The following is a 25,385-nucleotide window of genomic DNA, read 5'->3' as shown; positions in this document are numbered from 1 at the left end:
CTTCACATCATAACATGTCATACAATAAAGTGAAAAAAATAGAAAATAAAGGCAAAATTAAAATGCATTACAGAAAGACAAGGAAAATAAAAACATATTTGCAATAATAAAAAAAAAACAGATTATATGTCAGTTTACCATACTGCATTTTTGTCTAGTTGTTGGATGTTCCCCAGTATGAACACTAGAGGGCGTAGATAGTCTTGTTTTAAACCCTGACTGTCCAGCCGCTCCACTGTTCCAGCTCTTCTCTAAATGCATGACATGTCTATTAATACATAACCCTAACACTGACCTCCCACATGGAAATGCTTCAACAGAGGGTTGAACTTCGGGGCTTTCTATTGCGTAATACTTGTGTATCTGTATCTGGTGCTGCGGACGGTGTGCGGATGTGAATACAGATGCAACGTCTGTGACATTGGGGGGAGAGAAAAAAAAATCACAAGCTGATGTGCGGTCAATCTATCAAAGTACAACAATGCGTTGGGTTTTCACACCATACAGCACAGTTAACCAGGTCTTTCCTTTTCTCACCACACAATGCGCCAAACAGGGAATTCACCCCTCTTCTTCAGCAATGGGAACTATAAACACAAAACAATATGTCCTTGAGTTATCTAGAGGTAATTATGGCCCCTTTTGTTTCTGGCTTGCATGTTAAATGACTATTAGACGTTATTAAGGAGGAATCAAAGAAGCTTGTGAGGAAGGTATCATTCAGAGTATGTTGTGACCTGTAAGTGTGGGGAACAATAAATCTTCCAGCACCGGAAGTGTTTGTTTCCTATGGGGGGCTTTATACAACACGCAACGTGGGGATATTACTCTCTGGGCAACACTTCACAGCTTTTTGTTTGGACCACCTGTGCTGTGTGTGGGGACTGAAGGAACAACCTCACTGCACACACACACACACATACTAACACACACACACACAGGCTGCAGGTGCATGGTGAGTGTTATTGAGTGTGTCCTGGTTACTAACAGCCGTTTCTCTTCGCGCTCCCTTCTTCTGGTTTTCCATCAGCCCTTGTTTTCTTCCCAGGGCTTGGCGGATGCTTGTGCGCGGCCCTGTTGGGGTCCCCAGACATTGCATCCTGCCTGCAGAAAGGGTCATAAGTGGCCCCACAGGATAACCTGAACAACGGTGGGAAAGAAAGGGAGCGTGGGTCTCCTTTACTCGACGCGGCCCTCGGCCAAAAGCGAACGCGCTGCCAACGGGTGCTTGGGTTCCCGTCGTTGATGTGAGTGTGCACTGCGTGTGACTGAAAAATGCCTCTACGTGTGCTTAAAGGGCGTGCGGTAGGTTTTTGTGTTGGAGCGTGTGCTCAGACTGGACATTCCACAGATAAAAAACAGGTTATGAAGTGAAATATTTACTGCACACTGGGTGCTTAGTCAGTGTTTGTCAAAGCTTTGATTAACTCTCTCTCACACACACACACACACACACACACACACACACACACACACACACACACGCACGCATGAATCAACACACTCAATTTTGATCCCCCTCTACATCACAAGAGGCCCCTCTTTGACTTCCTGCCTGTGTGGGAACCATTTCTATCCCCTGTCACACATGGAGTGAGAGAAGGTCTCGCTCCTGCATTCGACTTAAAAAAGACAAAGTGATTGTCAATAAACAGGGAACAATTGAACTCCCCCATGCATTCAACAGGCACTTCTGCCGTTCCTCTGGGACCTTCATGAGGTTTTCTGAGAGCTTCGCGTTTCCTATCGGTTTTTTTTTTGTTTTTTTTCAGCACGGTCATCAAGCACACATGGCGAAACTGCATTGTGTCTTTATTTGTGGGTTTGATGGCGGTGCTTCCTGCATATTTAAAGGCATTTTAGTGCATGTGCATACAGATTTAATTCAAAATGCATTTATTCTATTACGCATACACGATAATTGAAACGACCCATTACTATGATGTTTTAAGTACTCCAAACTACATTTTCGCTGTTGGTTGACCAGACACATCTGCATTTGGGGGCGAGTCTGTGCAGCTGTTCCAGAGGCAAGTTACTCTGAGGTAAACATGGCTGCGGGAAAGCCCCTTATTATTGTGCTCCGGATGACGTTCCTCACTCCTTCAGTGTTTAGCATGGAAATAACTCTGTGCCAGCAAGCAGGTGCTTCCTTAAAAAAAAAAAAAAAAAGATTCTGTGCTTTTCCAGAAGATTTGAGCATTGGTTTCATCTCAACAGCACAAACTGTAGTGCAGCATTTATATGAAAGTGGTTATGGTAAATGTTGATTAGAGAAACAATGTCATTGTATTTCGTTTAGAAACGTTAAAAATGTCTCTCAGTTATGTCACATGACCCTACTCACATGAATGTGGTCAGCCAGCATCATGAGCCTGCTGATAAAGCAGTTTACATGATCCTGTTGATTTAGAAATTCACTTTCTTACTGTGTTACTGCACTAAACAAATAGAGAGGCACTTGAGTGAAAACACTAATTAAGCAAGAATTTGACCACTTCTCAAGACTGCCATGGCTGATTGGCGGAACAGCTTCTACCTTTTCTTTATTCTTATTTACACATTGAGTCCGGGGATGTATTATTAGCAACATGTCTCCACCCACCTTCAACATGAACAGAGGTCTTATTAGCCAGCCACGTTATTTGAAGTGGATGTGCAGTCCTTTAAATGCAAAGTGTCTTTGATTTAGTCATATTTCTGAAAATTCTTTTTGAGCTTTCGTTTGTTTTTTTTAGCCACAAGGGGGCAGAAGAAACCCAATCAAGCTTGTAAAGAAAAAAGCCCCCACAAGTTTTCAGCTGGTCAAGTTAAACATCCAGCAGACATGGAGCGATATTATCATCCCGTTTGAGTTGTGTTTCTACAACGTGATGAATATACAGTCTCCAGCCACTCCTGACAGAAATATCTTGGTGTTATAGCTCCTAAAAGATGGACGACACCACATCTTTTTAATCAGATATGATACCCACACTCTATATAAAAAATAAATCAATAAATTATATATCTATATCACATGACAAGAATACAAGAAGGCACTAAAGGGCTTTAGAGAATGCGTGTTGAGGCATGTTCGTGTCTCAATGAGAATGCTCCAGGAGAGTGACCTGCCCCTCTGTGGTGTTATGCAGCCAATCAGAGTGACACCAATTATGTGTGTCACATGACCACGAGAGAGTGCAAATGGAAACTCTGAGAGAGGAACATCCATCAGCTCCGTCTCATGGCGCTCGCAGTAGAATGGAGTCTCACCAGAGTGTCTCACGCTCTCATCCACAGGAGCTGATTAGATTATTTGAAATAACGGTACATGCTCTGTGATTATGATAGATCGATCATTTTGATTGTTTTAAGTAGTGTTCAATATGACCCAAAAATATTGACGCAATGATAATGATATATTTACGTTGTTCTAACTTCGTAGTTCAGCGTATAAATTCAATTAATAAATCATTATTTTTATTATTTTAGATATTATTTTATGTGTTACATGCACAGTGACACCTTTTCATGAGAGTAAAAAAAACACAAAAAAATTGAAATACCTTTTTTTATTTGAGACAATAAGTACAGTACATTCATCAGAGGTAATCACCTCTGTACCACAAAGAATAGTGTATTTTCTTACTGATAAACACTGTTGGATTGTCTACAGACATTTAAAGCTATAACGCAGTCACTGATTGTGCAGACGCTGACACTGATAATAATCATCATCCAGTATTGGTGTTTGAATCCAGCGCTAAAATACTGCACAATAAGTCAAACATTCAAAATGAATAGTATCAGCATTTTTCTGGCTTTCCAGAAATATGATCTAGAAAATTACAACTTTAAGTTTTAACTTGTGAACCAAAAGGATTAAATACATGCAGACTGGCTTATTCCTGCAAATAACTGTTGAGCAGCAAAATTGGTAGGCCTATGCATAAACTAAAGTGTATGTCCATGTTTAGTTTTTCATTAAAACTGTGCAAATTTGCTACAGATATACAGTATGATATTTACATTCAAGTTTTTACGGTGCCTTTTACATGCAACTGCATGATCAGAGGTTGTGCATGTGTTCAGTCGCAGCATTAGAAATGCTGGAACAAAGTGCTTGTTTTTCTTCAGTGCTTATAAGTTCTTCTACTTAAAGTCAAGTTGCAAAATAAATAAAATAAATAGTATTTGCTTTCTTCACTTTACAGTTCAGTTCCCCCCACTCTTTGCAGAGTCACGTTACAATGACGTATTTTTTTCAAGTCTTTGCCTCGAGGCTTGTATCTTCTTGGCTGTTGACTTCAGTCTCAGAATCCTCAGCATCAGCGTAAGCTCCATCCTCAGATTCCACATTGATCCGAGTATCAAGTGGGATTAATTGTGTTTTCTCGGCCGCTCCTGTATCCGCCACCTGATGATCCGTCTCGCTCAGACCGGACTCTTGCTCCCCACAGTCAGTTTCATCCTCTGGTTCGTCTGAATCCTCCTCAGCTTCGTCTTCTCCGTCAGCTGAATCTCCCTGGTTCCCCCTCCAGTCTTCAACGGCCGTCTCTGCCTCCTCCTCCACTTTGACGTCTTCGTCCTTATCCTGTGTTACGGTCGTTCCTTCTTCCTCGTTCTCTTCATCTCCTCCCGCTGGTGTGTTGTCCCCTTGGTGTGCTGATGATTCCTCCGTGTCCTCATCAGGCTTGAGCTCCACCACATCATCGGGCCCGACTGTTTCATCGTTTGTCTCACTGACAGCGGCTTCTTCATGCTCTTCGGTGATCTCGCTTTCTTTTTCTCCTTCCATGTTATCTGCTGCAGGTTCATCCTCGGTGTTGTCTCCGACCTCCTCTCCTGCAGATGCTTCTGCTTCACACTCCTCTCCACCATCGCTTCCACCCGATTCGTCTTCCGCCGTTCCACGTTCTTCCACCTCGTCTCCGGTTGTCACGGCCTCTGTGCAATCTCCGCCTGTCGCTCCAGACTCCTTGGCGCTTTCCTCCCCATCATTTCCGGCCTCTTCTGATTCCTCTCCAGTTGTTTCACCTTGTTCCACTTCCTCGTTGGGGGATATATCATTGTCCTCCTCATCTTTTCCTTCTTCTTGAACATCTTGAGCATCGTTTTCTGCTATTTGTTCGGATGTTTCAGAGTCATGGAGCTCCTCGGCTTCAACACGTTCTGCCTCACTTAAAGTCTCATTTTCATCCGTAGCCTCTTCATCCCCTCCTGCATCTTCACCGTCTCCAGCATCTTCACCTTCTCCTGCGCTCTCATCCACAGTCTCATTATCGGCCTTGATTTCTGAATGCTCCTCTCCGGATTCGTTATCGTCCATAACCTTTGAAGACTCCTCATCTCCGGCAGTCTGATTGGCATCTGTCGTCGCGTCGTTTACCGACTCACTTTCACCCGTGGCCGATTCATCGCTCTCTTCCTCTGATTCTCTTTCAGCTTTGGAGCTTTCTTCTACTGCAGATTCAGCTTCCATACTATCATCCTTTTCTACAAGTTCTGTGCTTTCTTCCACCTCCTCTTCACCTGATGCATCATCGACTTTACTGATTTCTTCTTCGCCCGACGTTTCTTTTATCTCGGCCGTCTCCTCCTCGACGTCATCCTCATCTATGGTTGCAGCCTCTTTCTCCATAGCAACCTCATCTTCTGCTTCGGACGCTTCTTTTAACAGTTCGTCAGCTTCGGTTGTGTTCTCCTCTGTAATCTCATCATCGTTTGTGGTGGCATCCATGTCTTCTGCAGAATCTTCCTCTTTGTCCGATTCATGTTCGCTTGTGGCAGAGACATCTTCCTCTTCAGCCGCTTCTTCTTTTGCGTCTTCTTCAGCAATCTCATCTTCGCTCGCTGCGTTCTCAGCTGTTTCCTTCTCGTCCAACTCCGCAGCTGCATTGTCAGATTCATGTTCAGTCGTGGCTTCGACATCCGCCTGCTCCGCTGCGCTGTTATCTTCAGCTTCACTCGTGACGTTCACAGATCTTTCGTCTTCGGCCGTCGTTGCTTCGTCGTTGTCTCCAGTTTCATCTTCATCACTCGTGCCTGCCTCATTCTCAGACTCATTTTCGGTCGTCGCCGCCACAGTCGTCCCTTCGGCTTCGGCTTCATCGTCAGCCGTCTGTTCCTTTGACTCATCTTCACTTATGACATCCGTCTCCTTTTCTGTAGCGGTCTCGTCAGCTGTTACTGCTTCAGCTGACAATTCATCCTCCTCCTCCGCAGTGTCACCTTCATGTGTCGTCGCATCTTCTGCTGCATCCTCATCGCTGGTGGCAGCTACGACAGCTACGACAGAAGTCATTTCATCTTCTTTCGGTGCATCTTCACTTGCGATCCCCTTTTCGACGGCAATCTCCTCTTCGGCTTCCGCTTCTTTTGACGATTCGTCAGCTGTGTCATCGTTCTCCTCCGCTGACTCATCCACACTCGTGGCAGAAATCTCTTCTTCACCGGCTGACCCTTCATCTTCAGCATCATCTTTGTCAGACTCGTGTTCAGTTGTGGCCACACCAGCCGCCTCTTCCTCATTTTCATCCTCAGCCGAGGTGGCTTCAGCAGCCTCCTCCTTTAATTGGTCCTCGCTCGTTACGGCAACATCCTTTTCAGCAACAAGCTCATCTTCAGTTTCTGCTTCTACAGCCGACTCCTTTGAGAGGTCATCACCCGTTGCATCATTCTCCTCTGCAGGGTTATCTTCATCTGTAGTAGCAGCTAAACTCTCTGCAGAGTCATCATCATCGGTTGCAGCAGTCTCTTCCTCTTCCCCTGCTACCACAGCCTCCTCATGTTCGGATTCATGTTCATTTGTGTCTTCCACATCTTCCTCTACATTTTCGTCTTCAGCTGAGGTGGCTTCCTCCTCCTTCAGTTCCTCATCACTTGTAACAGCAGCCTCCTTTTCAACAATTACCTCATCTTCAGTTTCTCCTTCCTCAGCCAGCACCTCATTATCCTCTGCAGTTTCATCCTCATGTGTAGAGGCAACTTCAGTTGTGTCTGCAACATCTTCCACTGCATTTTCATCCTCTGCTGCATTTTCATCTTCTGCAGCGGTAACTTCAGCCGCCTCTTCATTGCATTCATCTTCACTCGTGACGGCAATCTCCTTCTCAACAGAAATCTCATCTTCAGTTTCTGCTTTTTCAGTGTCATTGTTCTCATCTGCAGACTCGTTTTCGGTGGTGGCCAGAACGTCTTCATCCACAACGTCTTCACCCTCGGATTCATCCTCAGGTGCAGCTGCAGCAGCAGTCTCCTCTGCTGCAAGTTCATCTTCCTTTGATTCCTCTTCATTTGTGGTTTCTTCTTCTACAGCCATCTCATCTTCGGTTTCTGCTCCTACAGTCGGCTCCTCTGACAGTTCATCAACCGTTGCATCCTTCCCCTCTGCACTTTCATCTTCATTTGTGGCGTCATCTAAACTCTCTGCAGAATCATCATCACCGGTGGCAGCCGTCTCTTCCACGTCTTCCACTGCCCCTGCTACCACAGCCTCCTCATGTTCAGATTCATGTTCAGTTGTGTCTTCCGCATCTTCCTCTGCATCTTCATCTTCAGCTGAGGTGGCTTCAGCAGCCTCCTCCTTCAGTTCGTCCTCACTTGTAACAGCAACCTCCTTTTCAACGACTGCGTCATCTTCATCAACTGCATCATTTTCCTCTGTCATTTCTAGCACATCTTCCGTTGCATTTTCATCTTCAGCAACTTCACGCGTCAATTCATCTGCATCCACGGCAGCAATCTCCTCGTCATCTTTGACCGTCCCTTCTTCCTCAGCCTCATCCATGTCAGATTCATGTTCACTTGTGACCACCACAGCAGTCTCTTCTGCATTTTCATCTTCAGCTGCCTCCTCCTTCAGTTCTTCCTCACTCGTAACGGCAACCTCCTTTTGAACAACAAGCTCATCTTCAGTTGCTCCTTCTTCAGCTGCCTCTTTTGACGAGTCATCGTTCTCCTCTGCAGACTCATCTGGACTTGTGGCAGGAACCTCGTCATCATCATCAACCACCTCTGCTTTCACATCGTCTTCTCTGTCAGATTCATCTTCAGTTGCAGGAGCCACATCGTCCTCTTCTCCTGCACTTTCAGCAGGCACTTCCTTGCTTATTTTCTCATTATTGTCTACAGGAGAGACTTCTATGTCTTCAGCAACACTCAGTTCACTGGATTCTTTTAGGGTATCTACTTCTTCTGCTCCATCGTTTTCAGACTCATTTTCGTCTTCGGCGTCGTGGCGTACTTCGTCTCCTTCCACTTCTCTTACAGCTTTGGCGATAACACCTTCCACACACGTTTCCGCCGCTTTCGTTTCACTGTCTTTTTCACAGTGAGATGTGCATTTCGTTGCCGCCGTGGTAGCAGGGTGGTCATTTTTCATCATCAGAATCCGTTTCAGGTCAAAGGCCATGACGACGGGTGCCACGTTCATAGCTTCTGCAGGAAGCGATGGCCTGGAAGCCATTTTCTTCTGAATGCATGTCTCGCATGGACAGTGTTCGTCATCGTTTTCACTGCGCTGGTCGCTGTAGGAAGTGCCTGTCGCTGAATCGTCGCTTTTGTCTGCTTGCTGATCGACTGACTGTTTGAACATGATCTTCATCCTCCGTCGCCTCTCTTCCGTGTGCGCGGTGGACGTGCGGGACATTGACTCTTTGGGAGGTCTCGGTTTGCCAGCTTGACCTTGAATCTTCCTCAGTTCCCTGTTTATACTCGTTTGGATTCTCTTTTGGACCTCGGTTTTGAGTTCACTTATCATCATGTCGAGCTGCTCATTGTTATCCAAGTTCCATCTGACTTTGAACTCTCTCATTGCATTGATATAATGTGCCATGAACTGCTTTTCTATTTTAGTCAATAAGCTTAAAACCCAAACGGGGTCGGGATTTTGAGACACTGTTTTGCTGTCATTTCCTGAACTCTTGCCCGAGGATGGCGGCGTTTCAGGTAGTTCCCTAAGACTGTCATCACTTCTAATTGTCTCGTCCGTTGCCGGATCGTCTTCTTTCTGTTTTTCCTCATCGGTTGCTTCAACTTCTCTCTCGGCCATCCACTGACCTTCTACTTCCTCTTCCTCTTCCTCTTCATTGACTTCTTGCACTTTCCGTAACGTATCACCGCTCGTGTGTGGTTGCGTTGCATTAGCGTTGGCGCCATCGCTGCTGTTCCCGGAGCCCGTGGAGCCACTGTTGACGTCCACACCGGAGGACGACGTGTGATTGAATTCATCATCCAGAGAATGCCGATGATCCTTCTTCAACGTGTGTTCCTTTTCTGGAGGATCGCAAAGCCAAAGGGATCGAAGAATACTCATGAGCTCTTGGTATCTCGCGTCCTTTTCGTTCGCATTTTCAGGATTATGGTCTATCAACTGCAGCTTCACAAGGCAATCCAGAAAACCTTGAGCTGAAGTGCTTAGTTTACGTCCGCTCACCGGGGAAATTTCTGGTAAACTGTTACATCTGTCGAGCTTTGGATTTAAAAGAACCTTCATCACATGCACGGAAGAGTTGAATATTTTCGATGCGTCGTCTCTCCGAGTGCAGGCGCCGTCCACATTCGCATCCGCGCTGGTTTGGCCGTCACCGTTGGGGACGCTGCTCACACCAGCGCCTTCATTTGTGTCTTTTGTTTTCTCGGCGTCGTCGTTTCCGTTCTCCTTCATTCTGTTAACTTCCTCGTTCACGTGGTCATTTTTTTGCGCGTCGCAGCCTTCGTTAAATTCCTCCATGTCGTAGATACACGTATCGCCGTCTGCCGGCATGGAATTCAGCCAATCGTTCACCACCTCGGCAGGCGACGCGTTCGGAAGGCTGGATGGAATCAGCTCATACTCATCAGCAGTTGTGCTCTTGTGTCTGCGTCTGCTGCTTTTGTCACTTTTGCTATCCGGAACATCCATTGGACCGTTTGTCATCCGCTTCGAAGGACTGGATGTCCGCTTGTCGTCAGGGTTCCCAACTTCCCCCGCAGTTATCGGAGAAACGCTGGCCTTCTCGGTGGGAACGTTTACGTCGTCCGTCAAAATATCAGCGACTTTGGATTTTCGAGATTTCACAGAGAGATTCGATTTGACGGTTAAGGAACTTTTTGGCCGCCCTTCGCTTTTCGCTCCTTTAACATCCGATGCCGCTGACTTGTTTGAACGCATCGAACACGCGGACTTGGGTGTAAGCACTCTGTCTTCAATTTCCTCGACTGTCAGAGCCGGGATTTCGGTTGTTCTTAACATTTCAGATCGATGGGATTTCACAGACACAGGGCTAAGTGTTCGCTCAACAGGAAAATCAGATGCTTTTGATTTCTTTGATCTCACCGATATATTTGACTTTGCTGACACGGCACTTGGAGCTCTCTCAGATTTCACTGACTTTGCAGCCATTTCCGATGCGTTGGACTTGTTGGACGTGCTTCTTGTGGAGAAATTTGCTGATGAAATACTTGTCGTCGTCTCTGTTTGATCTACATCCTCGGCATGTGATTCAGCTGTTTGTTGTGAAACGTTTGATTTCCTTGACCTCAGAGATAGATCAGACCTTAATGATTTCACTGACATGGCACTTGGGGTTCTCTCTTCATTTTCCTCACAATCGGCCATGTTTTCTTCCACTTCAGCGGTTGATTTATTTTCAGCTTCGTTCCCACCCTCATCTTCACCATTTACATTGGACGATTTTGCAGACATTGAGCTCAATGCCCTCGCGTCGGTATCTTCTTCAGTGTTCTTCTTTGATACTGCTGAAGTATTTGACTTTCTTGATTTCGCTGATTTGATGGAGGTACTGCTTGGAGCTCGCTCCGTAGCCTCCTCATGATTACCTTCCCCTTGAGTATGAGAGGCTTTTGATCGCATTGATTTGGCAAACCTGGCTGATTTAGCTGACGCAGTGCTTGCTGGTCTCTGTGCAGTTTCCTCATCATTTGACGTGTTTTCTTCTGAAGGAACCTTGCTGACCTTTGACTTGCTCGATTTTACGGACATGGCTGACTGTGTGGATTTGGCTGACATTGCGCTGTGTGCTCTCTCTTGAGCTACCTCTTCACCATCCCCTCCATCTGAAATGGCCGTCGTAACTTCAGAAGCATTTGATTTCGTAGATTTCGCTTCTTCGGCCAGAACATCGGAACATTTTGACTTTTTAGATTTGGTAGAATCTGGGCTGGGGGCAGCCGAGACCTCCGACTTATGTGATAGTGCAGAAATAGTTGACATTGCAGACATTGCACTCTCTGCTCTGTCTGCAGTTTCTTCCTCATCGTCGCTCCCCTCAGGAGTGTTAGTATCAGGAGGAACTTTAGAAGCATTTGATTTCATAGATACTGTTGAAGCATGTGACTTAGGTCTGGCTATGCTTTCTTCAACGGGGACATCAGTAGAACCTTTCAACTGACTTGATCTTTTAGAAACATTGGAACCAAGTGAAAGACCTGAACTTACTGATCTACTTTCATCAAGCTCCTCTTCATTTGCCTTACTAGGAGAATTAACGATTTGATCAGTAGGAATGTCCGAAACTTTTGATTTCTTTGATCTTCCAGAAACATTTGACTTCCCTGACTTTGCTGATCTGACTGATATATTGCTTGGAGCTCTCTCCATGTGTTCCTCATGATCAGATATGTTCTCTTCAGCAGGACCATCCAATGCTTTTGACTTCGCAGATTTGACAGAAATGGATGACTTTGCAGTTTTGGCTGACATGGCACTCTGTCCTCTCTCTTGAGCTTCCTCTTCATCATCTCCTACAACAGTAGTGCCAGTAGTTTTGACAGACTGGACGTCAGAAGCTTTTGATTTTTTAGATTTTGTAGAAGCATGTGACTTTGCTGATTTAGCTGACAAAGCACTTGGAGCTCTCTGTGCAGACAGAATAGATATTTCAGAGAAGTGTGACTGCAGTGATTTGGCTGACATGCTGCTCACTGATCTTTCTTCGGTTTCTTCTTTGTCAGAATTGTCTTCAGCTGGAATGTGAGCAGAACATTTGGACCTATTTGATCTTGCTGACATATTTGATTTAACTGACTGGACAGACATTGAACTCATTGCTCTCCCTTCATTCTCTCCTTCAACAACTCTTACCTCAGTATTGTCAGCACCGTCTTCCAAAGGAATTTCAGACACTTTGGATCTTCTAGATGTTGCTGAAATATTTGACTTGACTGATTTTGCTGATCTGACTGATATATTGCTTGGAGCTCTCTCCGTGTGTTCCTCATCATCAGATATGTTCTCTTCAGCAGGACCATCCGGTCCTTTTGACTTTGCAGATTTGACAGAAATGGTTGACTTTGCAGTTTTGGCTGACATGGCACTCTGTGCTCTCTCTTGAGCTTCCTCTTCCCCATCTCCTTCATCAGGAGGGCCGGTTTTACAAGACTGGACTTCAGAAGCTTTCGATTTTTTTGATTTTGTAGAAACATGTGACTTTGCTGATTTAGCTGACAAAGCACTTGGAGTTCTTTCTGCAGACTTTATAGAGATTTCAGAAAAGTGGGACTGGACTGATTTGGCTGACATGCTGCTTGCTGATCTTTCGTCAGTTTCTTCTTCATCAGGTTTCTCAGATCTTTTTTCAGCTGGAATGTGAGCAGAACATTTGGACCTATTTGATCTCGAGGACATATTTGATTTAACTGACTGGACAGACATTGAACTAATTGTTCTCCCTTCACTCTCTCCTTCAACTACTCTCTCCTCAGGATTGTCACCATCATCTCCCAGAGGAACTTCAGACACTTTGGATCTTCTAGATCCTGCAGACACATTTGATTTGGCTGATTTTGCTGACCTGACTGATATATTGCTTGGAGCTCTCTCCATATGTTCCTCATCATCAGATATGTCTTCTTCAGCAGGACCAGCCGGTCCATTTGACTTAGCAGATTTGACAGAAATGGTTGACTTTGCAGTTTTGGCTGACATGGCACTCTGTGCTCTCTCTTGAGCTTCCTCTTCATCATCTCCTTCATCAGGAGTGCCGGTTTTACAAGACTGGACTTCAGAAGCTTTAGATTTTTTTGATTTTGTAGAAACATGTGACTTTGCTGATTTAGCTGACAAAGCACTCGGAGTTCTTTCTGCAGACTTTATAGAGATTTCGGAAAAGTGGGACTGCAGTGATTTGGCTGACATGCTGCTTGCTGATCTTTCATCAGTTTCTTCGTTGTCAGAATTGTCTTCAGCTGGAATGTGAGCTGAACATTTGGACCTATTTGATCTTGCAGAAATACTTGATTTAACCGACTGGACAGACATTGAACTAATCGCTCTCCCTTCACTCTCCCCTTCAACAACTCGTTCCTCAGGATTGTCACAACCGTCTTCCAAGGGAACTTCAGACACTTTAGATCTTCTAGATGTTGCTGAAACATTTGATTTTGCAGATCTGACGGATATATTGCTTGGAGCTCTCTCTGCAGACTTTATAGACATTTCAGAAACATGTGACTGGACTGATTTGGCTGACATGCTGCTTGTTGATCTTTCTTCAGTTTGCTCTTTGTCTGAATTGTCTTCAGCTGGAATGTGAGCAGAACATTTGGACCTATTTGATCTTGAGGAAATATTTGATTTTGCTGATCTGACTGATATAGTGCTTGGAGCTCTCTCCGTGTGTTCCTCATGATCAGATATGTTCTCTTCAGCAGGACCATCCGGTCCTTTTGACTTCGCAGATTTGACAGAAATGGCTGACTTTTCAGTTTTGGCTGACATGGCACTCTCTGCTCTCTCTTGAGCTTCCTCTTCATCATCCGCTTCATCAGGAGTGCCAGTACTTTTGACAGACTGAACGTCAGAAGCTTTTGATTTTTTAGATTTTGTAGAAGCATGTGACTTTGCTGATTTAGCTGACAAAGCACTCGAAGCTCTTTGTGCAGACTTTATAGATATTGCAGAAACATGAGACTGGACTGATATGTCTGACATGCTGCTCGCTGATCTTTCTTCAGTTTCTTCTTTGTCATGTTCTTCATCGGGTATCTCAGAGCTTTCCTTGGCTTGAAAGTGAACAGAGCATTTGGACCTATTTGTTCTTGCAGAAATATTTGATTTAACGGACTGGACGGACATTGAACTCATTGCTCTCCCTTCACTCTCCCCTTCAACAACTCTTTCCTCAGGATTGTCACCATCATCTCCCAAGGGCACTTCAGACACTTTGGATCTTTTAGATGTTGCAGAAACATTTGACTTTGCTGATTTTCCTGACCTGACTGATAGATTGCTTGGGGCTCTCTCTGTAGACTTTATGGAGATTTCAGAGACATGATTTACTGATTTAGCCGACATGCTGCTTGCTGATCTTTCTTCAGATTGCTCTTCGTCATTTTTGGCCTCAGAGGTCTCGGAGCTATCTTCGGCTGGAAGACGAGTGGAACATTTTGACTTATTTGATCTTGCAGAAATGCTTGACTCAATCGACTGCACTGACATTGAGGTCACTGATCTCCCTTCAGTCTCCTCTTCGACGCCAATATCACCATTATGCTCGGAAAGAACTTGAGAAGTCTTTGATTTCCTAGAAACTGCAGAGGCATTTGACTTTGCAGATTTTGCTGACATTGCACTCTGTGCCCTTTCTGAAATTGCCTCGTCTTTGTCGTTTTCCTCAGACTTATCTTCAGACACTTGTGATTTTTCGGACATTGCACTGGATGCTCTCACTTCAGCATCATCATCTTCGGTTTCCTCTCCATCATTTCCGTCCTCCTGGTCATCATCGCTTCCTTCATGAGGAACTTCAGATGTTTTAGATCGGACAGATTTTGTAGAAATATTTGACTTCGCCGACTTTGCTGACTTGACCGATATTGTGCTTTGTGGTCTCCCTTCATTTTCCTCTTCAGCGTTAGACTTAGCTGACATAGCACTGGTTGCTCTCGCTGTCGGTTCTTCCACATTTATTTCTTTGCAACCTTTTGACTTTCTAGATGCTGCAGATATATTTGACTTGACAGACCTAGCTGACATCGCACTCGATGCTCTTTCAAGATTTTCTACAGGTGATAGATCAGACACTATTGCTTGTTCAGATCTTCCCGAGTTTCTGGACCTCGCGGATGCATTTGACCTTATGGATTTTGCAGACATGGAACTTGGAGCTCTATCCACATTTTGTGATACCTCCTCCTCACTGTCAGCTTTATTTGACAAAGCACTAGGTGATCTGGCGTCAGCATCTTGCACGTCCTCCGCATTCTCAATCTCAGATGTTTCACACTTTGATGATTTTTCTGACAGAGCACTAGATGCTCTCTCCTGAATATCTTCCTGAGCATTTTCTTCATCTTGAAGCTTCGATACTTTTGAACGTGCGGATCTTGCGGATGCACTTGATTTGGTTGACATTACACTTGGCACTCTCTCTTGATCTTCCCCGGCTGCTTCAGCTCCCTCCTCTTCCTCAACATTTTCATCAACATGCTCCTCTGATTTCTGCTGTTCAGCTGCCACTTCTGACTTCACTGACATTTCGGATTTAGAGGATTCAACAGACTCGCTGCTTGATGGTTCCTCCTCTGTTTCTCCGTCATCGTGTGCTTGCATTTCCACCGCTGTGACAACTAAATCTGTGGGTTTTGATTCTGTTGAGGCATTTGAATGAACTGACATGGCACTTTTGGATCTTGTTTCCTCTATATCTTCAGACGCTGTGTTCTGTATGTCTTCGGAGTCATTCGATCTGCGAGAGATATTTGATTTAACAGACATGGCACTTGATTGATCTCTCTGTATCCCACCTTCCTCTTCAGTCTGGGCCTTGATTTGTCCGCAGTTACAAGGGTTCAGCTTTTGGGATTTCCTTGACTTGCTTGAGTGCCCGGAAGCTTCGGATGTTTTAGCCGTAGGGCTCAGTGATGAATGCCGTATAGGTGTCACTTCCCTTTCAGGTTTACTATTTTGAGAAGATGCTCTTGAAGCACTCGTTGGGATGTCATCCTCATTATTTTGATCTTCCTCGAGCTCTGTTGATGCCCCAGAGGAAGCACTAGATTCGGTTTGTTCCTTTTCCTCTGATATTTGAGCAATTGCGTCATCAAACTGATCATTTGGCGAAGCATCGACACACACCTCACAGTCGTCCCGTGTGGAGGATTTCACCTTGCACTTTGGTGAGCAAGTAGCGCTCCTGATGATGCAGTACTCTACAATTTCAGCTGCCTCAACGGTCTGCTCCACGCAGGTTTCCCTCTCCACCACTTGCTCCGTTTGCTCCCTTGAATCTTCGCTCGTTTGCCTTTCGACTACTCTCTTCCTGGAGACCACCGTGTGCGAGGACGCGCTTGAGCTGGAGGTTCGAATCCGGCGAGTCTCTCCGCGTGTTCCTTTGACGTGTTTCCAGGTGTCGTAATCCTGGCAGTGACTGCAACAGTGAGGACAATGAGGCTCCTCTGTGTGGCGCCTCGTGATGTAAGCCTCATCTTGCTCACCGGCAGAGACGTTTTCAGATCCTGAGCAGCTTCTATCACTAACCTGTGCAAAACAGGGCGCTTCTGGGAATTCAGAGGTCCCACTTGTTTTCTTTCTTACCTGTGTCGACCAGTGCAGTGTTTCATCATTCTGCAGCCGGAAGCACACTTTCATTTCCATAGACAAGCTGCCATCTTTATTAACACGCACCCGTTTCTCTATATCATCATCTCTCATGCCGTCCATGTTATCTGGAGACTCGGTTCCGTCTGGTAGCGACTTGTCAGATGACACCGATTGTCCGGCAGCTCTGTTGTCAGATTCTGGTTGTGGATTGACACTTTTCTTTGTTGGAAGTCCTTGAGGCACAAAAAAAGACAAAAGAAAAGAAAATAGATGACATAGCTCATTTTGTACGCCTCAATTATACTCGATATAACCGGTCCACCAAAAATCGAACACACAAATAATCTAATTATAAAAAGCTAATTCAGAAATAAAGTCTTTGATGATGAACTGTTCCTCCTACCGTCATGTCCTTCGGTCCAGACATTGGAGCGTGACCTCATGCTCAGCTTCGGTAGTTTGTCATCAGATGTTTTCCAAAGATTCTCCCCGATGGAGTGGTGAGAGGGCTCACGTCCCACACAGATGAGCATGCTGGGACACTGCATGAGACTCTGAATATTGTTGATCTGAAACAGAAAAACAGAAAGTATTAGTTTTGGAACCGTTTGGATTAAATGCAGGGACATAATACATTTCTGGCTGAAAATGAATATATTTTTTCTTTTGGCTATCAGTCCTTGTTAGCCTTTTTAACTTTGTGTAGGTGTGAGCAAATTGAATGCAGAAGACATGCAATTGGGTGGACATTTGTAACCTTGAGTGCATATTTATGAGCCTGTAGTCATAGTGGATGCAGTGTTGGTGATTTGTAATGTATAGCTCTCAAGATTTAAGCTCCTCCTCCTCAAGTATGGGTTTTATGCTTTTAATATTGTATCAAAAGTATCCAGTAACCTTATTTTACAGCTGAATGCTCTCACACTCTGCAAGAGAAGGCTGTGAGTCAAGCTGTGAGTCAAAGACAAGATAAATATCCTAATCCAGGATGATCTCATTGAAACGTCACAATGACGGTGCGTTTTTGCAAAGGGGAGCTGCCTTTGTCACTTTAGCCACGGCTAATGCTCAGCAGTATTTCACACTTACTGAAAAAGTAACACGCTAACTTATATAGAAAAGCAGAATAGTGGGCTGTGTTTTTAACCCTTTAACACAATATCATTACTTTGATTTAGTGGTTTTCTTTTGGACCCCTATACTCCTAAAATGCAGAATGCAACAGAAACAAGTCTTTCAAGGTGATGAACAAAAGTGGATGGCTAATCATGCAGGCTAATCATCTTCATCATCACAGTAGAGTGAATTAAAGTCTTCTGTCTTGCAGGTGATTAACCTGAATGGCTGAATGCTAATCTTGGGGGGGAGTGTGTGCTGACCTGTTTTCCTTATCATCTCCATGCAAAGGCCTAGTTGCTGAGGGATTTTTACACAAACATTAGTAAAGTACTATTCCTATTTGTTTTTTTCTTATTCATGTAACTCTGCTTTTGCGTTTTCATGACACTCAATTTTGAATAGTGCTGCTTCTGTTCCCCAATGACAGCTATGCAACTCAGAGAAGCGCAGACTAAAATATAGAGTTTTGTTGATCTGATTTTGCTTGCAAGCAGTCAGTTTTGATGAAAGTGCAGTTTTGTGTTTTAAATCCAATGCTGGTGAAGGCAGAGGAATGGCTTCATCCACGGTCACACGAACCCCAGGTGAAGATAATTAATTGCCACTGTGGAAGACAGGTTTCTGAGACACCTCCGGTGTAAAAGTAGGGGAGTGGAGCTTCGACGTTGACCTGTTTTTCCTCTCTCAAAAATAGCTCTGATGTGACCGAGATTAATGGGGTTTGGAGAAATATCCACAATCTGATGTGTGTATGTGTGAGGGAATATCCCCGTTTAATTCCCTCATGCACACACTCAAAATATTTACTGTATTAAAGAGATGTTAGTTACAGCGGCCTTTCCTTCCAGATGAAATTCTAGAAATAAATTGTACACAAATGAAGCAGAATATCATGTGGATTTGTATGGTGATGTTTAGAGCACAGGTACTTTTCTATTTCAGAAATACTTTGGCACAGTATATTGACTCCTCCTATCATTGTAAAAAAAAATGGATGCACCTTTTAAATAATTTTATCTATTGAATTTCATTATTTATTTCCACGGCAAATATGCAATAGTCTTAATAAAAAAAAAGTTTTTTTTAAAAAAGAGCCAGTAGCCTAATGCTTTTTATATGATATGCAGCTAAGTGATGTGTTTTAAAATTGAATGTTGCCATAAAATTACCTTTATTGTGTTCTGATGTAGTTGACAAAAATCTCAGCTTGGATTTAGTAGGGAGCCAGTCCTGTCACTAGAGGCCTCCCTTTCACTCTGGTTTTTCAATCTCAGGCATGAACAACAGCAATGTTTAAAAGCACAACATATTTCACAGAGTAAAAAAGCCAAATTCAACTAATAGTATACGGTTAATTTCTGAATTGGCATACTTTTCAAATCAGTAATCTACTAGGCGGTTTTGACAAGCACAGAAACTTCCTCTTGTAAAAAAAGACGTTTCCTGTACAGATAATGGTATAAAATCTCATATATCCTCCCAAACTCTGTTATGTGAAGTGTATGCCAAGTTAAACAGAACATCAAAACCAATCTTTTCATGACCTTCCAGGTGTTTATGACCTCACCTTGTGGCCTTCCACGGTGTACAACTTCCTGATGTGGTACTGCATGAGCTCAGAAACTTCTTCTAGGAAAAGCCCAAAGCTGTGAAGACTCCTACGGTGCAAGACGATCGTCTTCCTCAACGAAGGGTCGCTGTTCTTCACCAGCACCACCCTTTTATTGTACCTGTGATGATGACTGTGGCCTGAACGCGCCGAAGGGTGCTCTTCAGGCCGGGTCGGCCCCCTGAGAACATAGGGGTGTGGGTGATGGTGGTGATGTGGTGCGTGAGTGTGATACAAAGGTTTGACCTGAGTCTCTAATGCTTCCAGGGCCTGGGCGTGTCTGTACTCGGAGCAAAGGCAGCATTCTTCAGGGGGTTCGTGGTGGGCCACCATGCCATGGTGGTGGATCCTGGGGAGCCGGACGGTGTGATGCTTGAAAGAGAGGGAAGGATCGTGGGCGCCTTCACCGCCGACGGCGTTGAAGCACTGGAAGTTGCGTTTGTGGGAAGACATGTTGAGTGACGGTCACTGCTCTGGAAGGTTCTCAGGTGAGCGGCGGACAAGGGCAGGTTGTCAGGGGGTCGTCATGTTTCTCCTGCGCAGGAGAAGGTGTTCCACCACACACCTGCATGGCTCCCGTTCATCCTGGGCCGAAAGAGAAATTAAAACAATTAAAAACAAACATTTGTTTGTCCTTTACATGCAACCCGCAACTTGCAGGGGCATTTTTTGCTTTTTAGCTGATATAATACCTCGGCTCTTCACTACTTAAGTCTAAATTAGTCCCAGAGCATGTTGAGGGCTGACATGAGGATCATCTGAAAAGTAAAATCCTCCAGGTGAATACTGTTCTATGTTTATCTATAGAGGTACTACTAAGTCTAAGGCAACTGGATTTACTTCGGGATATCCTAAGACGGTCTTTGTAGACAATAATCTTTTGGGAAATAATTCTGTTGCGAAATTATTCACAGATTAGCAGACTATCATCCGATTTTACTTCAAAATATACTATTTTATGTGCACTATGCTATTATATTGGTTGACACAAAACAGACAAATATAGCCAGACTAAGAATACTTCACAGTTGAGCAGCTGCTGAACTCACTGGCCAAATATCTCCTACATTTTCAATGGGGTTACGCATGACAGGGCCGTTACATACTGCATGTACAGACAGTTGAGGAGATCAGAGAGTAAATGAAGACAGGGATAATGAGGATGCAGCCACAAATAAATCCCCCAAGTGCATTTAAATAACAAGCTTAAGTCTCTGCTAGCAGTGAAAGTGGACATTACCTTGGTGATTGTCACCGTCACTGAAGAAAACACATCCTTAGCCAGCTTTTCCCGCAATCAATAACGCAAGGATTACCTATAAAAAGCAGCAATATCTACAATAAGCACAACGCATTCTTACCGTGACAATACTAGGAGGTAAAGATAATTCATTGTTGCCTGATTGAAAGGGATGCGAGCCCACTACGAAATTCAAATAAATATGAGTCAAATTCTGTGGGGATGAAATAGGCTAAGCTTGACTGACGCGTACAAAGAACAGGTTTTGGCTGTTGTCCTTGTTTTTGTAATTGCAATTTTTGCAAGTAAGGCAGCAAGCGTTTACTCTAGTTGAGCATTTTGGCAGAGAAAATAAAAATTAATTGATTGCTGTAAATACTCTTATATGTCACGTTGCCAACCTCGGCCTTTAAGTCCTTAGCTCGAACCCACGGTAGCTACGTCCATTAGCCTCCAAAGGCATTGTGATTGTCTTGTAATTTGAGTGGAATATGTTGTCCTCAGTTGACTGAATTTCAAAGAGCTTTGCTGACATTCCTCTAACTCATGGTATAATATCAACCATATAATCTGTGTCCCACAGTTTAGCGTCCCTGCATCGCCAGCTGCACTTTAATTTCTGACACTGGATGCTGACGTCTGTCTGAACAAGCCAAAGCATTACATCCAATAGGAAATTACAAAAATATATGGCTACTGATAGAAATGTATAAATATAAAATATATAATTTTAGAGGTGCTTTTGCAGGAAGCCAACATTACATGGTAGGGTTTGTTATCATTAAAAGAAAGGGTACAGGGAAGGTTTATACTCGCATGCAGATGACTCATCGTGCTGTAAGTTATTTAAAAAACATGGCACAGACACAACTAGCTGCTTCTCGTCCGATTAAGAATGCAAAACCTATTTTATTTTTCTTTCTTCACCATGACCAGGAAACAAACGTGGCCTTGGCGCCCTAGAATATCGCTATTTATCCCAAAGGTGTCATGCCTGCCAACTGAGGCTTGTAAAAAAAGAAAATGAGAATCATATCCTGCATCCAGGACAGCCTGAGTTCATCCAGTTTAACGTGGATCATCGCATCCTTTCTTGCAAATAAATAAACTACCCAACCTCACTTCAATATGAACTTAATTTGATTGTTTGACACTGGAAACTGTATTTGCATTCTTAGTTATTAGTGCCTGTTGCCAGGTATATGCACTAATGTTACTATTAACAGAATAATATTGAATGTACACAAAATAAGCCAAGCCAAATGTGCAATACTTAAATTAAGTATGTATACTCACATGATCCACAAACAAAGAAGAGACAGACTGAAAATAAATAGTCCAAAAGCAACAGCATGTGAGACGTAAACTCCCAAAGAAACAGCAGCTGCTATTGCAAGCAGAGGAGCGAGAAACCAGTTCAAAAGCCTCCCTCCAGAAGCGGGCCTACCTGCTAATCACGTACATGGGAAGCTAAGGATAGAATGAAAAGCCCTGCTAATCACTCTGAGATTGGACTGAAATCTGCTGAGGCTTTGGACACATGACTTGGACTTCACCGTTGCATAAAGGGAGTTAAACACGTTTTAAGAAAGCAGTTGAAGGCTCAGAGACAATCTATGACTAGGCATACAGTTCCTTCTTTTGTCTGCCACCTTTTGTCCCTTCAGTCATCATTATACGGATGCAGTTTCTGCTGGGTGCCTTTGTCTGCAACATGCATATTGGTCAGGCGAGTTATTTATATGTTATATCTGAGCAAGATAGACCATATGCAAATCTGAAAAAAATATATATACCAACTTATCTTGTCAATAATGAGAAAACATTTTATTATATATATATATATCATGTAAAAAAAACCCAATGTGGATGTACATTTACATATAACAGAAAACAAAGAGTTGTCTCAAGGGTCTTATCAAGATAAATGGGGAGAGATGACAACGTTTTGACTTACATATTTATTTTCCACGCCATACTGCGTTAGTAATTAGAGAGGCTCTGCCCCCGGCTAATTGGCCGACATCAACACAGCTGTTTGCTGTGACAAAGCTGTTGAATTGCTCACAAGGCCCAAAGTCACGAGGCCAAAACATGTTATCATGCGTGTTTCACCGGCACAGTGTGTGAAGCTGTTTCACAGACTCAACGTTCCTCGTCCAAATATCACTCGGGGTCAGCTCGCTCTTTGCGAGGACAAAGGAACTGCCACAGAATTCATGACGGGTTACCCTTATCAGAGGCTCGCAGACGGCCTGCTGATCCCTCCCTATGATGCCGGGAGTTTTCGAGAAGTGCTTCATCACAGGAGCACCCACTCCCACAAAGCCTACACAAACACACGCACGGTCCGGCAAGCCCTCACGCTGCCATCTGTCTTAGGTCTTAAGGAGCTTGATGTGTCATGGTGGGGTGGAGTTGAGGTGGGCAGATTTATTGTATCCTCATGGGAAGAAAATAGCAGAGAGACCCCCCCCCCCCCCCACCACCACCACCACCACCACTGCTGAGTCATGTAAGCAAGTGCCTGAAAATATGGGTTTGTCCCCTGCTGGCATATGCGAGGAAGGCACCTCCCATCCCTCCTTTCGAGTAAGTCGAATGAAGTCATCACGAAGAGATGATTTATTTTTTCATTAAATGTCTAAAAAAATAAATAAATCCCATACACATTCAGTCTTCTGTGATCAATCAATCAAGCTACTCCAGCCGATGCCTGCCCTCTCAGAAATGGAAAGTGACACGAAGGAATGATTTGCCAGAACCCCTACATCTGCATTAAATTAATTAAATATGATTAGCAGGCATTTCATTCTGCAGTCAGCTGTCTAGCCCTCACCATGCAAATGCAGTTTGGATCACAGCGGGGTGCCAGGAAGCTCATCATCCGTCAAGTTCACACGTAAGCACTGATTCTCAGGCTTAGCACTCCCCCCTCCTGGCTGCAGTTAAAATATCAGGACCAATTAGCGTGCAACCTGCTGTGCAGCAGGACTCCTGCAATGTCAGTCACAGAGCTCCTAAAGCTCTATACACCCAGGAAGGTGAACGCCTTGATAAATACTCAAGGGTGAAACTCGGAGGGTTTAAACCCAAGTTCAAAGTTAAATGTAAGATGTGATAAATATTCTCACTTAAATGCAACACGTGATGGTCTCAAATACAAATACTGTTGCAGAGAGTAATTGCAGTGATGATAAATAATCATTAAAATGATGACATACAAAAGAAAAAGAAATCAAATACAAATATTGTTCCAGGATTTCAAGAGGTGTGTTTATCTTATACCAAGGTTCTGTATTTTTCCAAGTTCAATGCCTATCTTGAGTGTAATTTTAAAATGTTAAAATTTTAAAATTTAGAAAAATACCCTGGATAGAAAAGGCAACATATTGATTCAGTCATAACGTTCAACATATACGATTAAGAACGTGCCAATGTCATTGTAATGAGTGACCAGACAGGCTTTACCGCTGTTCACTCTTTAACCTTTACCTGTCACAGCGGGTTCAAAGTGAGGGGAATGTAAATATAACCACGGGAAGGAGCCTTGAGCACCATGCACAAAGCACATTTACACAATCCTGCAGTAGCAGGCCCAAGCTCTGGGCAAATCCAATTATACTTACAGAAAACCTCTGGAGAATACTAATTTAAATATAAATATTTATCCCTGTAACGCCCTTTAGTTACACACACAGTGTAATCCCCAATATTTCTAGTTTAACCATGTTGAGCTATACAGTCTGAATTTGTTTGCAGCTGTAGTTCTTTAATTTCACCAGCAGGGTGTGCATTCTTTTCACTCAAGCGCCGCTAACGCTTGTAGTTCCTTTTTTTTCTTCACTGATGCCGATGAAGACAGACACACTACAGCCGAGAGAGAGCACGTTAATGCTAATACCAAGACAAAAACTCATTAAAACTTTATTTCGCCTTGAGTTATCGATCCCGTGACGTATCCGCAACCGTGAGGAGGTTTTTGGTTTGCCGGACATTACCGTGTTGTTGTATTTTTGTCGAGAGAAAAACTCCGGTGAGTACCGTTAACTATTAGCACTTAGCATAGCATGCTAGCGGCTGCCGAGCACGGCTAATTACTCACTCATTTCATGAATAAATCATTAGTATGTGTCGTCGAAAATATGAAAAAAAACCGACCGGAGGTATATAAGAGTGTGTACTGAAGTTGAGAATGGTTAACCTTTGGTTTTCTGTGTGGAAATTATTTGTGCTAAATCGAGCTATTGCTATATGACTCGTGCTTTTGCTAAATGCTAGCTAATGCTAAACAGCTAATGAAGCTGGTTTTGTGAGCTAAAACACACGCAGCTGTGCGCATTTGAGTAATTGAGAGACAGTAATTCAATTAATCATTCTCAAACATGATTGATATGTGATTTAATTCATATTTTGTGTGCACTATGCGGTGATAAAAGCTAAAAACATTTCATATACACACCATTTTGTGTGTGTTGTCTGTTTAAAAATTCATTTTATAGCTGTATACAGAGGCGGTCTTGGCTGGATTTACGCCCTGGGCGAACCATCCCTTGCAACGCCCCCCCCCCCCTCGTCGCCAAAAAAAAAACAAAAACAAAAAAAAACTTACCCCCAAACCCTCACGTAAATACATTCACGGAGATTGACACAGATTTTTTTTTTTTTTTTTTACATTTTTCACATAACCCAATTAATTACATGTAGGTATATGGGTCTATGTTAATTTTAGGAATGAAATACAATTTATTTGGCAGCAGTTTGTGTTGTGTGGTGGCCTAGGATCAGTCTATCCCCCGCCGCCCCCCTCCCTCTTGCCTCTTCTGACACACACACATAACCTGTATGACTCTGACTCTCAGCAGCAAGTTGACGTGAGGGCGCCCAAGCGC

At 43.8% G+C, this 25,385-nt stretch overlaps 1 protein-coding gene across 1 annotated transcript; it reads right to left on the bottom strand.

Moving 5' to 3' along the window:
• Positions 1-4,246: 4,246 nt before the first annotated feature.
• rp1l1b (rp1 like 1b) lies at positions 4,247-19,706 on the bottom strand (the record flags this gene model as incomplete). Its single annotated transcript, XM_084030475.1, has 4 exons — positions 4,247-10,635; positions 16,066-16,758; positions 16,929-17,094; positions 19,212-19,706. 4 exons carry the CDS (start codon positions 19,704-19,706, stop codon positions 4,247-4,249), a joined length of 7,743 nt encoding a protein of 2,580 aa, XP_083886601.1.
• Positions 19,707-25,385: the final 5,679 nt, after the last annotated feature.

Source organism: Eutrigla gurnardus (assembly GCF_963514095.1).
Source record: "Eutrigla gurnardus genome assembly, chromosome: 16".
Lineage (NCBI taxonomy): Eukaryota > Metazoa > Chordata > Actinopteri > Perciformes > Triglidae > Eutrigla > Eutrigla gurnardus.
The sequence above is the reverse complement of the archived record's forward strand: the minus strand, read 5'-3'. Positions and strand labels throughout refer to the sequence as shown.